Here is a 12,417-nt window from a genome sequence, read left to right as displayed (position 1 = left end):
AACAGATGAAACAAAAATTAAATTTAACAAAATAATTATAATTATAAATAGACATAAAAAAAAAACACGTTCACATTCACACGCACACGCACCAGCAATCGCGCAAGGACACAGAAGCCCTAGTACATGCCAGCCGAGACCATTTGCTCAAAGTAGAGATTTTTTAGTGCCGCCACAAACTGGGAACGTTTTTTAAAGAATTTAATGTGTAGGTGTAGGCCATCTTTGTGCAAAATATGGTCAAAAAGTATCAAACCTTAAAAAATGTTGGCTATTTTAAATGTTTGAAGCCAAATTACACGAAAAGTGTTGATTTTACTAAAAAGTACAAGATAAAAAATTTAACTACTGTACGTTTTCACACTGTTTTAAATAAATTGAGAAAACTGTAGTTGTAGCAAGAAAGCAATTAAAATCTAAGTTATTCTTAGTCCAAACTAAGCTTTATAAGATGTCTTTGGAAACTACATAAAATTTAGTAAATTTTATTTACCTTGAAAAATTTACTAAATTTTATGTAGACCTATCGCAATTTATGGTGGCCAATTGTTGTAATTTTTATTCATATTTTGCACCAAGATAGCTGCCAATAAGATAACAAAAAATCAGAATTTTAATGCTGTAGCTCAAGTTAGAGAGTTATGAAAGTTTTTGTAAAAAACATAGTCAGACAGACACTAAAGTGAACGAGATAGGACATAATATGTCTATTTAAACCTTTTTGCTAATTTTGACCCAAGGAATATAAATTATGTAGACATAAATTATGTACATTATTTTCATGTAGTAAATTATTCTGGGATTACTTAACTTTCCTTAGTGATGGGAACATACCAATAACCTTTAATTTGATTTAAAATCTTAGTAGCTAAACTTTTCAAATTGTGCCCTTTGCAAACGCATTTACAGTGTTGTGTACAGAACCACACTCATTCTAACTATTGAAACACCACCATTTCTCAGTTGAATCAGTCTAGTAATAATAGCTTATGCAGTCATTTTACTTTGTAGCTAAAATTGTCCGCATGCGTACCTGATGGAAAGTACACTCGCACCCAACAATCACTTATCAGCTGACACAAGTCTGTTTGTTGCAATCTACCGTACATTCTTTTGTTAACTTTCAAGTTTTTAAATTGGCAAGTGTGTATAGTTATTTAATCAGTAGTAAGCGCATATTGGTTTAGAGTTATTGAAAGTACTTATGAGTTATATCTTGTTTATTTCATTAGTAAATTTTTTTGTCAGAAAACTTAATTACTCTATACAATATGAGAATATAAAGCCATCTAGCAACTAATTTATATTGTTAGGCTTGGATTTTTACACAGAGCTATATTTTAAATTTTTTAAATTATGTTTTAAATTGAAATACGTTTCTTTTTCACATGCGTAGTTTACATTTTTGTTACTTGGTTGTCATTTCCATAAATGTAGTGAAAGAAAACTTTCTAACATTTACCAGACATCATGCCTGCATTAAGTGCCGTGACTGTATAAGCTATGTTATTAGTCTGTGTATGAATAATCATAAAAAGGTCATAAAAATAATGATTAATGAGTGCAGTGAGTAGAAAAAGCGCAAATATCAGTTTTTGTTCATGTAAGTCTATTTGTGTTACAAATATTATGATGTTGAACCCATTCAAGTATGTTTTTTTTTTAATTTTGTCCTTTAAATTGTTTATTGTACATACTTAACCCTTAAGCATAATTTGTATTTATAATAAAACAAATTCTCTAAATCTTCAATATTTATTTGTTTTAATTCTTTATCTCCTAGAATCTCAAAATCATCCCTAGTTTTTTCTCTTTCAAAACCTAACACAAAGTCAAAAATGTACCTGTGATTTTTAGCATAATTTTATCCTCATACTTTTTGCAATTACACTTTTTTACTTAAATAGATGATTTTATGCAAATAATTTAGTCAAATATACTGAAGTATAATCACCAGACGGCACATGTTGTATAACAGTTTGACAATATTTTTGTGTAAAGTTAAGTGACAGTCTGATGTGTGTAGGCCTAATGCCGTGTGCGAGTGCGTGCAAGTATTGTAATGATTGAGTGTCCATACCACTACCACTACACCACTCCATGGACAACTTTATTCTACTGTAATCAGTGCGTACGTTCATTTTTCAATTCTGTGTGTTGTGCGTTTTACTTCCGATTCAACATGTTTGTGCAGGCTGTGTTTAACCTGATGTGTGTCCAATCGATGTTTAACATAGAATAGCTTAGGCTTGTCCGATGTTGTGGTATAAGAGGAAAGCTATCTCGTGCCTTATTGGCTAGTACTTTGACCCCTGAATCAGATCCAAGCTTTGGCTGTCTTTGTCTCTGGTTGTTGCTTATGGTAAACAACACATATCTAAACATCAAGATAGTTCCTCACCAAAACCCATAACCACTTATGTTAGTAGATCTTGTGTAGAGCACCATTTTTGTGTTAATTTACATGGTTGGATGTTGTTTTTTGATGTTTTCTATTTATTTTCCTCCACATGATCAAAAAACTTTTAGAATAAAAAATGTTTGTGGTAGTGATATTATTACAAAAAAAGTACATTAGAACCCTTCCATGGGTCAGCTGCAGTATTATACACATTTTGGATTATTAGAGGGGCAAAAATAGGGCCAGAAAAGTAATTGAATAAATAACGTGGCAATAAAAATACACATTGTACTGTAATTACTGTAAAACATACATCATATTTTAATGAAATGCTTATACTTGTCCTTATGACTTGTACTACTGTACTTTTTGTGTGGCAAGTGGAATCCAGCTAATTCCTTAATTTTGCCAAGGGCGCATCATTACCTTGTTAAGGCCCTCCAGCTGCCAATTTGCATACAAACCAAACTATACGTCCTAAAAAACTTTGAAATATTGATATTAAATTTGACCTATTTCAAAATAGCAAGATTGCTAGTACTCGATCATCTATAGGAAGGATCGGATAGCATGGGAGGTTGGATAATTGTAGACCGGATAATCGAGATTTGATACAATAAATAATGGTGTGTAATATAATAGTAGTTATATAATATAATATTGTTTAATATAACAGCAGTATTACACGGGTAATGGACCAATGATGTTCAAGGATTGAGAGAGACAAATTAAAATTGTAATGCTGTTTATTCCAATTTTATAGTTAATGAGTGGTGACTGGTGCGATTAGTGTTTGGTACAATCATTCGTTGCATCACTGTCAGTGACACTGAGAGGTTATAAACGAAAACATAACCTCTCTTAGAAGTTATGAGTAGTGATTGTTAGTAATTAAAAAAATGTCGTAAATAAAGTAGTGTACGCAATTTGTGTAAATATCCGTAAGGACACTCGTAAATGTTTTTTAAGGCACTCGCCAAGGCTCGTACCTTTAATTTTCTACATGTGTCGTCAACACTATCTTTACGCGATTGTTGCGTAAACTACTATAAACATGGTTGTATAAAACGGAATATAGTCACAACCAGAATTTCTGAAACTGTGTGTTGAATTAACTAATTTATTTCAAATTCATTCAGTTTGCACTCAATGTCTTAGTGAGAAATCAAAGTGATGTATCGCAAGAAAACTGTGGTGTTTAAAACTTTGTAAATGGAACAGTGATGTATTGGTCTATTGTTTACAAAACTTGTATATCATTGTCTGTGAGAGAAACCTGTAGCATTTGTGTTTATAATTAATTTCCTCTCTTTGATAAATTCTCGCTTTGGGTTAGGCTTGTGGTTCATTTAGGTTTCATAGAGCTTTTAGTTCATTTTTTAAAATCGTGGCTCCTATTTCGGACTGGAATCCATTAGCGTTTGCTACCTTATCACTAAAACATGTAGTTTTAATTTATACATTATACTGAACGTATTTAATTTTCAACTCGGATCCACCTTGGTATACGGTACCTCTAAGTTGTCATATCTCACAAACTTTTTAGACCTAATAATTGTCAACTCTTAAAACGACTGATATGTAACTACAAAATTAAATCACGCCAATGATTTCATGTCAGACTAAGATTTCTATTTTCAGTTGATTTATCTTCTTCGTATTCTATTACGTAACAATAATATGTGTGATCCATTAGGATGTGATACAATAGGATAATCAATCTATTATAGCCGAAGGGTGTGTTAGAACCATTGTATGCTTGGAACGTATGTGAGTTTGTGATTGTGTATTATTTAACTTCAGTGGTTTTTGTTTGTATAAAACATATGGTAGACCACCTGAGAACTTATAATGCGGTATAAATTTAGTATTACATTTTTTTATACTTCTATAAATGATGAATGTTGGCATTACATTAATAAAATTTAAAATATCGTTATTAGTGTGTCTTTTAAAATGCATGTATTTTTATCGCCAATTACAATTTAAACTGTCCGTAAGTTATTCAGTATATCTATAGTAATGGATCAATAGTCAATAAGGCAATTGGTTAACTAACCTGTAAGAGGTAATCCTTAAATATTGAGAAAAACAACACAAAAACAGTTCTGAATTATTTAATGGTTTTATAACTACTGCGTGTTCTAAAGTCTTTTGCAAAGCGATAGTAGAAAAAGGTCACAATAAGATAGCAGGCTAACCCTGATAAGCAGAGCAAAACATAAAAATGTTCATGTCTGAAGAATTGTACTGGAATTCATATTATTGGGTAAATACAGTTGTAAACATTTTATTTAGCTTTTAAGTATGAATTAGAACACTATCCACTTACTATTTAAATAATTGGTTTCCATTTTATTTGAACTATTGCTTTGTTGTATATCTAGCTAGTCTACTTGAGTTATCTCATTTAGGCAATGGTGTGTCAACGAATTTTAAAGTGAGGTTGTTTGTTTCCAAAACTTATCTTTTGATTCTATGCAATATTTCTAGCACCGTGACCGAATTAGTATTGGAATAATTAATCTTAGCAAGGAAAGTGTTTGTTTTAATGTGAAGTGAAGATATTACATTTAGTAAATTGACAGCCTAGATGTTATACTGCCTGTTGAATATAACCCTACAAATTCTGAGTAGTATTTGATGCACGCTGTACAATTTGAATCGTAAAAGTATAATTCAACAACCGATGCTTCAAGTTTATTTCATTTTATTTAACAATAAATACATTAACAGGATGATATTTCCCTAGTAGGACAAGTAACTGTAGAAAATGAAGAAGAAACTATATAAATTCCCATTAGTAAATAACTCAAAGTATAATTAATCTTTAAATAGTTGAAGAACACTGAATTAAATTAGGAAAGAATTGATCTTCCAAATCAATATTGATTTATCTCAAGTTTTCTATTTTGTATTGAATATTTTATTTCTACTTGTAAAATAAGTGTGTTTGTTACAATAACCTGTTTAAAAATCAGATTTCACATTAGCAAAGTTAGAAAATTACAAAAATGGATTTTATGATTCCACCGAACAATATAGCGGATGTTCTGCAGGATGTTTTATCTTTGACTTAAGATACAGAAATATATACTTTCATAGATGTTGACTAGCTAAGCAAATATTTGTATGCATTTGAAAGGGATGTATAGCAAAACTAGCCTTTGGCTTGCTGGGGGCTGTGCCCTCAGGCCCTTTTTTTATTTCGGCCACCATCGGAAAGTGCCTGGGGGGACAGGATGCTGCCCGGGAATGTTTTCTGTGTTTAAAACTAATGATATCTAAGTGGGGAAGTGATCATATCCCCAAAGTCCAAGGACACAACTATCAACATGGTGTTTTTTTAGGGGTTTGGACTGTTTGAAGTGAAGATAGGTGAAAGAAATCATGTAACAAAATGTTCACTTTAAAAATTAGTACTCATACAAAACATTTGTTTAATGTCATATAATAAAAATATATATATATTATATAAAACTATCTTTTGATCCCTGAAATTTTAACCAATGTTTGATCGTCAAATTTTTTAATTTAATACAAATGCTCCACCAACCAAAGAGTAGTTTAAATAGTTGATACTTTTGTATAGAGTATGAGTACCCATAAATTCATATCTGAACTTTTGTTTCACTTAAACTCATGTTCAGTACGGTACCTGTATTCTTTTTCAGATATTGTAATTTTTTTACTGTAGTCATACTATTTAGTTCCGTACTCTAAATACTTCTCTGTCCATTCATAAAACCAAACATGGATTGACGTAACATTTGCTTTGAATATTCTACTTTTGGCTTATAATTCAATGTTTTTAATTTGTGCTACAGTTACTGTAACAAGATCTTTATGGTATCTTGTGGTATTTAATGGTGCTAACTGTTATACAGGGTGTCCCACTTAAGGTTTCTCTAATTGATTACGGAAAAACGGCTTAATGTACAAGGATGAAATAGAATAATTTCCCGCTAAATCGACCCCAAGGAATAATGTAAAAATATTTTTTATTACTTTTTATTAGCCTATTACTTTTTTCCGATACAGGGTGTCCCAAAAACTGAGAGTAACTAGTTCGAATCTTGAAATTTGTAATGTAAACATATGTCACGTTACTCATAATTTTAAATATATTTAATAAACAAACATTTTGACATCCTGTATAGTATCAACACGGTGGTACAGCCTATTACTTTATGTATCTCTGCTCTTTAAGGTTGTGTAACCTATGACTGACTCAGAGAGCTACAGGATTTATGAATCCAAATCATCCATGCTATATTAATGTGGATTTCCAGTTCTACTGTACCCACACCTTTTCATTCAAACTTTTCGTTATTAAAAATTTATGAGTTCTAAATTTTGCATCGCTCCAAAATTTGAAATAAAAAAAGCTAGTGCCTACTTTGTTAAGCCCAAAATATTGCAAATAGAACATAATATTTACAGTTTATTATTAAACCAAAGTAACCCAAAACAGTTTGTAATTTATTGCCTTATTGTTTGTATATGTGTCGTGCTAAGTGTTACAACACTGTGTTATCTAACTCTTTTGACATATATGGTAGAATTAATTGTTTCATTTCTCCAATATGTGCTGTACTTGTGATACCTTAGAATAATGAGAGAGACTCTTGATTCCGCCCGCAGTCGTGCATCTAAATATGGGTACTCTCAGTAGGTACTTGAACAGCAACGTTAGTGCTCCATAAAACTGTTGTGAATGTCTAAAATGATTTTCATGTACCATACCATAAACTTGGAATATCTCAACTGCATTCAAATATTATTTTTTTTAATTGCTAATTGACTTGAAGTGACTTAAAAATAAATAATTCTCATCATAAACTTTTGCAAGATGATAATTTTAGTCTCCTGAGGCAGGAGCTATTACGAATTATAAATATATGTTTCATGTTTGTTTTGTGATCATCCAATCAAAAAGAACACTGAATATTATTTTTTAAATCTCTGACCACTATTTTTGTATTTATTTGGAGGTTAAAAATCAAGCAATCAAAGCTTGTTTGAAAAATAAATTTGAACTTCTGAAAAGAGAGAAGATTTTGTTGACATTCGTTTGCGTGGCAATCTTAAAATAGAAGCTATCCATCTTCGAAGATCTTCCATATAATCTCACCACCTGTCTTATGACACAGTTTGAATGAAAGTAGTCTGATATAAATAGTAACAGCTGTTTCAAATTAATTAATATTTTTATGTAACTGTAATAATTTCCAATGTTCAGGCTTTTTTAACATAACTCCTATTAATTTGAGAAATTCAGCAACGTTGCATAACTTCATGTCTATTTTCAATTGTTTTAGGTAACTTTTTTCTGGATGTTTTGTAGATAAAAAAATACATATTTGTATCCCTGTTGATAATATCATAGACAAAAGAGTTCAAAATCGACCGACAGCAGTGCTGTGGTTAGCATATATTCTGGCGTCCACCATGAGGAGTGCCGTGTAATTTCGGTGCACACCACTGCAGGGTCAAGCACTAGCAAGCGTTGCCTTGACAAATTGTTAGTTGGAGCCAGGGTTGCCAACTTATGAAGAGTTTCCTGGATTCCGGGGAGTAGGAGATTGTTCCGTTATTTTTCCGTGTTTTAAAAATTTTCGGGGATTTAAAAAAAATGTGCTTTTCTTAACGGAAATTACGGGATTTCATGATTTTGTGCTTTACCCATGTTAAAAAGTGGGTCTGATATGTTGGTAGCGTTTCGTTTGCAAGGGTGGTAGTGCTAGTAGCAGACGGTGAGTCAACGGCCGAGAATTAACGAACACTGGGCAATTCTAGCGGCACATCACGGAACCTTCCTTAGACAGCCTTTATTTACTTTATTTGTCTATGATAATATTAAAATTTATTCAATCCAAATACCTGAAAACTTGAACCATCTGTTTATATAAATCTGTTATATATCTGTTTAGATAAAAAACTCAAAATTGTATAATTATTGTAATTAAGCACATATCTTTCTATCAAGTATTGATTATTTTTGCTATTCTGTTTACAGAAGTGTTTCAGTTTCATGACATAAGGTTTATTTTGTGTTTTTTCGAGGAATAAGTTACAAGATATTATTTTCATATTTGTTTTGGGAATACTTTGGCAATTTTTTGACAATTAACTTAGTAGAGTAAAAAAAAAAAAAAAAAATACTTTAACACTATATATTTGATCCTACCTATATAAATTACGCATGTGTTAACTAACTTAACATTGAACAACCTTGACTATCTTTTCACCTATGGAAGATCTAAAACTCTGTCTATAAAAAAAGGACTGTGATTGAAACATGAATGAACTGTTGTTTTGTATTAGTTTTTTACACTTTACCTTTCAAAACTCAGTAGAAACAATGTGATGATTAACAGTTCCAAAGTTCCTACTAGAACATTAAATCTGAAATTATTTCCACTGTTTTCGATAAAATAACTTTTTTACCTAAAAGTATTTCAGTACAGTTTTAAATTACTGTCAGCTTGAAAAAAATTCAGAGCAACATACATTCAAACAGATCTCATGATTATAGGTTTACATAATTACAAATATGTAGGTAAATAATACATACCGTACAACACTATTAATAAGAAGTAAAAATTTTATAATTTACATACCGATATAAACACATAGCGATCTACTTCTGTGGGTACAAATAGTGTCATCTAATATGAACACACAGATACAAATGCTCTTTAAACAAACTTTTAAAACTAGAGGTTATTTAAATCACACGATCTAGTCGTGAACTAAATCAAGTGTCATATGACACTTTAGATGTTTAATAGTTCAACCATCAATACCGCCACTGTCCAAAAGTTGTTTACTTCCCAATACACATCAGGTCAACTAGATTGTTTAGAACTGACATCTCAACATGGAGTACACGCTCTTATATCTGCAGCCTGCAGTTGTACATTAGAATTTTTCAGAGTAGATGATTTGATTGCATGATCATAGCTTACTAATCAGAATATGTCACATTTTTCCTTAGCGTTTTTGTGGTTAATCAGTTTTGGAAATCATTAGGAACATGTTAGTTCACGGAAAGATTTTTCTTGTAGTTATCTTATAGTTTTCTGTGTATAAGATTTTATTCAAAGTATATCTATTAAAGTTTAATCTCAGAATCGTACTGGTAGACATGAAAAAATTCAGCTCACCTTTAGGATTTCACCTGTTTTTTTTTTTTTTTTTTTTATATTATTGTTTTGGTTGTTTGGCAGGGCGATCTGAGCGAACTGCACGATGACGATATCTGCGTTGATGAGGGCAAACAGGTGGTGGTGGGGGTTTGTGCCATGGCTAAGAAGTCGCAGTCCAAACCCATGAAGGAAATCCTAACACGCATGGAAGAGTTTGAATACATCAAAATGATAGTTTTTCCTGAAGAAGTCATTTTACAGGTTTGTAGATAATAATGTTTCAGTTTTTTGGTAAGATTAAAGGGGTCTCATCAGCCCACAAGGTTTGTTGTCCCATGAGTTTAATGTGGGAATCATTTTTCAATGTAGGGTAATAGATTATGCTGTTCCCAGTTAATTAAACACATTTGCCTTATAAACATAAAAAAGCATAGCTTATAGAAAAGATATAGTTTTTAAGTTTAAATATAAAATAATCAATTAATATAGAAACATTTTAATATAGAAACTTTCCTAGGAAAGAGTTTAAGTTCTTCCTTCTAGTCTGTGACTGAAATTATAGTTTGAAATTACTGTGATAATAAAAGTCCTCCGCATAGTTTAATTTTTTTTTTAAGTATACATTACATCATTAATTGTTTAATTACTATATACTAATTAGATTAAATACACTATTTGATTATTCATAATAAAAAAAATAGTTTTCACCATTCTTTTTTTCTTGTTCTTTTTATATTCCATGCGCATTGTTAGTGGCTACAAGTACTCTATCAGTATGAATATAGCAAGTAAGTATTCACTTAGGCCTACTATATTTATAGTGAGTAAGAGTCAGTGGCTCAGTCGGTAGCACTATGGACTTCGGACCCAAGGCAGCGATTTCGTGAGTTCGGATCCCGGTACCTGCCACTACTTGTACCCCATTCACCGTTCAGTACCCTTAGTTCACACTTGTACTGTACCAAGTCGAACCCCTTGCTTTGCCGGATCCACGCACAGACCACTGTGGCCCATGTGGATGGCAAATGCAAGGTTAAAGAGGCCACCGATCTCTAAAAAACCTTGCTTCAAAACCTCTTTAAAAAAACCCATTAGTTCTGTAATGAAATAATTTTGTGAAAAAATAAGTTTATACTACTTATGTAACTTTAACTTTGCTGTATTTATTCCAAACCTGTAAGGTATATCCTAAATTGGTTATTACCCGTTAAACAGTTAACGTTATGTTTGAAATTACGGCTTTGTTGAAGAATTCTAAATTTGATGTTTATTTTCATGAATTTTATGAACTTTATCTCTTTTGTTTAGGAATCAGTCAAGAACTATAGACTCAATTAAAATAAACATTTGTTGATTGCAGAAACCTGTTGAAGAATGGCCAATGTGTGATTGTTTAATATCATTCCATTCAAAAGGGATTTCCATTGGAAAAGGCTATTTCAGTATGCCATGCTTCGGAACCCATTTATTATCAATAATCTGGACATGCAATATGATATACAGGTATGTTTACTTATACCATTATGATACATAATGTTATTTACGTAACAAAAGTACAGTATTACAAGTAGTAGACAAATAAATAATTTAGTAAAGCAGTTTCACTCTACCAGCCGAAACTATGGTTTTGCCCACCAATTTATTATACAGTAAAAATGTAGATTCAAAAGTTACTTTACAAACGTAAATTGATACCACATAATTTACCGCATTATCTATAGGTTTTAGGACTCTCAATTATCTACGAGTGGATTAACCCGCTGCGGATCAACCACGATAAAAAAAAAAAAATCAAATATGTACAAAGGAAGTGAAATGAATGTTCAATAGTGATGACCAAAATGGTTGGTTAGCATAAGGAGGTCCATAATCTCATGGGAAGATTATAGGTACTACACCGACCACCCATGAGTCACCAATTAAGGCCCCATGCCGAGTAATTAAGGACACATGGCGTGTTTAGAGAAGTGGCTAGACTCACTAGGAAAGTCGGACATGTTCAACTTTTTGGGCGAGTAGTCGCTAGTAGCCGACCTTGAAATCGACGCAGTCCCCACTTGCCATGTATCTTTAAGCTATTTCCAGTTTTTTTCTGCAGGTATGACTAAATAATGGATATTTCTGCCTTCCTCAAAAATGTATCTTTTATATATCAGTGGTGATACCATATCCAACAACTCATCAAATTTTGGAACGGGTATCCTCATTATTTTAAAATATAATTGGGGGCCTTCATTTGCTAATTCTTTCATTAGTATTGATGAAGCACCCTCTTGTCTCCCTATCCACTCCCGAACCCACTGGCGTTTCTTCTTGTTCTTGATTTTTGCACAGATCACTTACGCAAATCCGCAACAGACATCTTAAACTTAAACCCTCCCTCCTTACTCCTAAAGATGACATTTTCCTCAGCACGGACAATAGACAATAGACAATAGACAATTTTCTTTATTTGTGATTTCTTTAAGAAATACAATGGCGTCAGAAAGATTCAGAATGTTTAACATTAGATTGTTTTAACAGTTTACATTTTCTTTTGTGTTGAAAGTTCATAATTGGTCAAAAAATTCCTTAAGGGAGTACACCGGTCGGTCCACAAGCCAGTCCCAGAGTTGCTGTTTGAATTGGTTTCCTGTTGCGTTCTTGAGGTTGTTTGGAAGAGAGTTGATGATTTTTCGGCCAATATAAGAGGGTTTTCTGCTGTATTGTGTAGTGTGGTGGATCGGAAGGTTGTAGTCGGCTGCTTTTCTGGTGTGGTAGGAGTGAAAATTCTCATTTCTGGGAAGGTTAAGTTTTTTTGTGTACAGGACAACTCCATGGATGTAGAGTGCTGTCACTGTTAGGAGCTTAAGGGATTTAAATGCT

General features: G+C 32.1%; 1 protein-coding gene across 1 annotated transcript in view; it reads left to right on the top strand.

Annotated features, from left to right (window-relative positions):
- The window catches only part of LOC128999030 (inositol hexakisphosphate and diphosphoinositol-pentakisphosphate kinase 2), a 28,010-nt gene extending 16,027 nt beyond the window's left edge, over positions 1-11,983 (top strand). Inside the window, exons 3-5 of the mRNA XM_054425386.1 lie at positions 9,634-9,813; positions 10,913-11,055; positions 11,887-11,983. Of these exons, the coding sequence (XP_054281361.1) occupies positions 9,634-9,813; positions 10,913-11,055; positions 11,887-11,983 (420 nt within the window). The remainder of the gene's footprint in view (positions 1-9,633; positions 9,814-10,912; positions 11,056-11,886) is intronic.
- The last annotated feature ends 434 nt before the right edge of the window (positions 11,984-12,417 follow it).

This window comes from Macrosteles quadrilineatus, unplaced genomic scaffold (assembly GCF_028750875.1).
Source record: "Macrosteles quadrilineatus isolate MER2022 unplaced genomic scaffold, UCM_ALF_1.0 Scaffold_7__1_contigs__length_78375512, whole genome shotgun sequence".
NCBI classification, from domain to species: domain Eukaryota; kingdom Metazoa; phylum Arthropoda; class Insecta; order Hemiptera; family Cicadellidae; genus Macrosteles; species Macrosteles quadrilineatus.
This window is presented reverse-complemented; position numbering and strand designations above follow the sequence as displayed.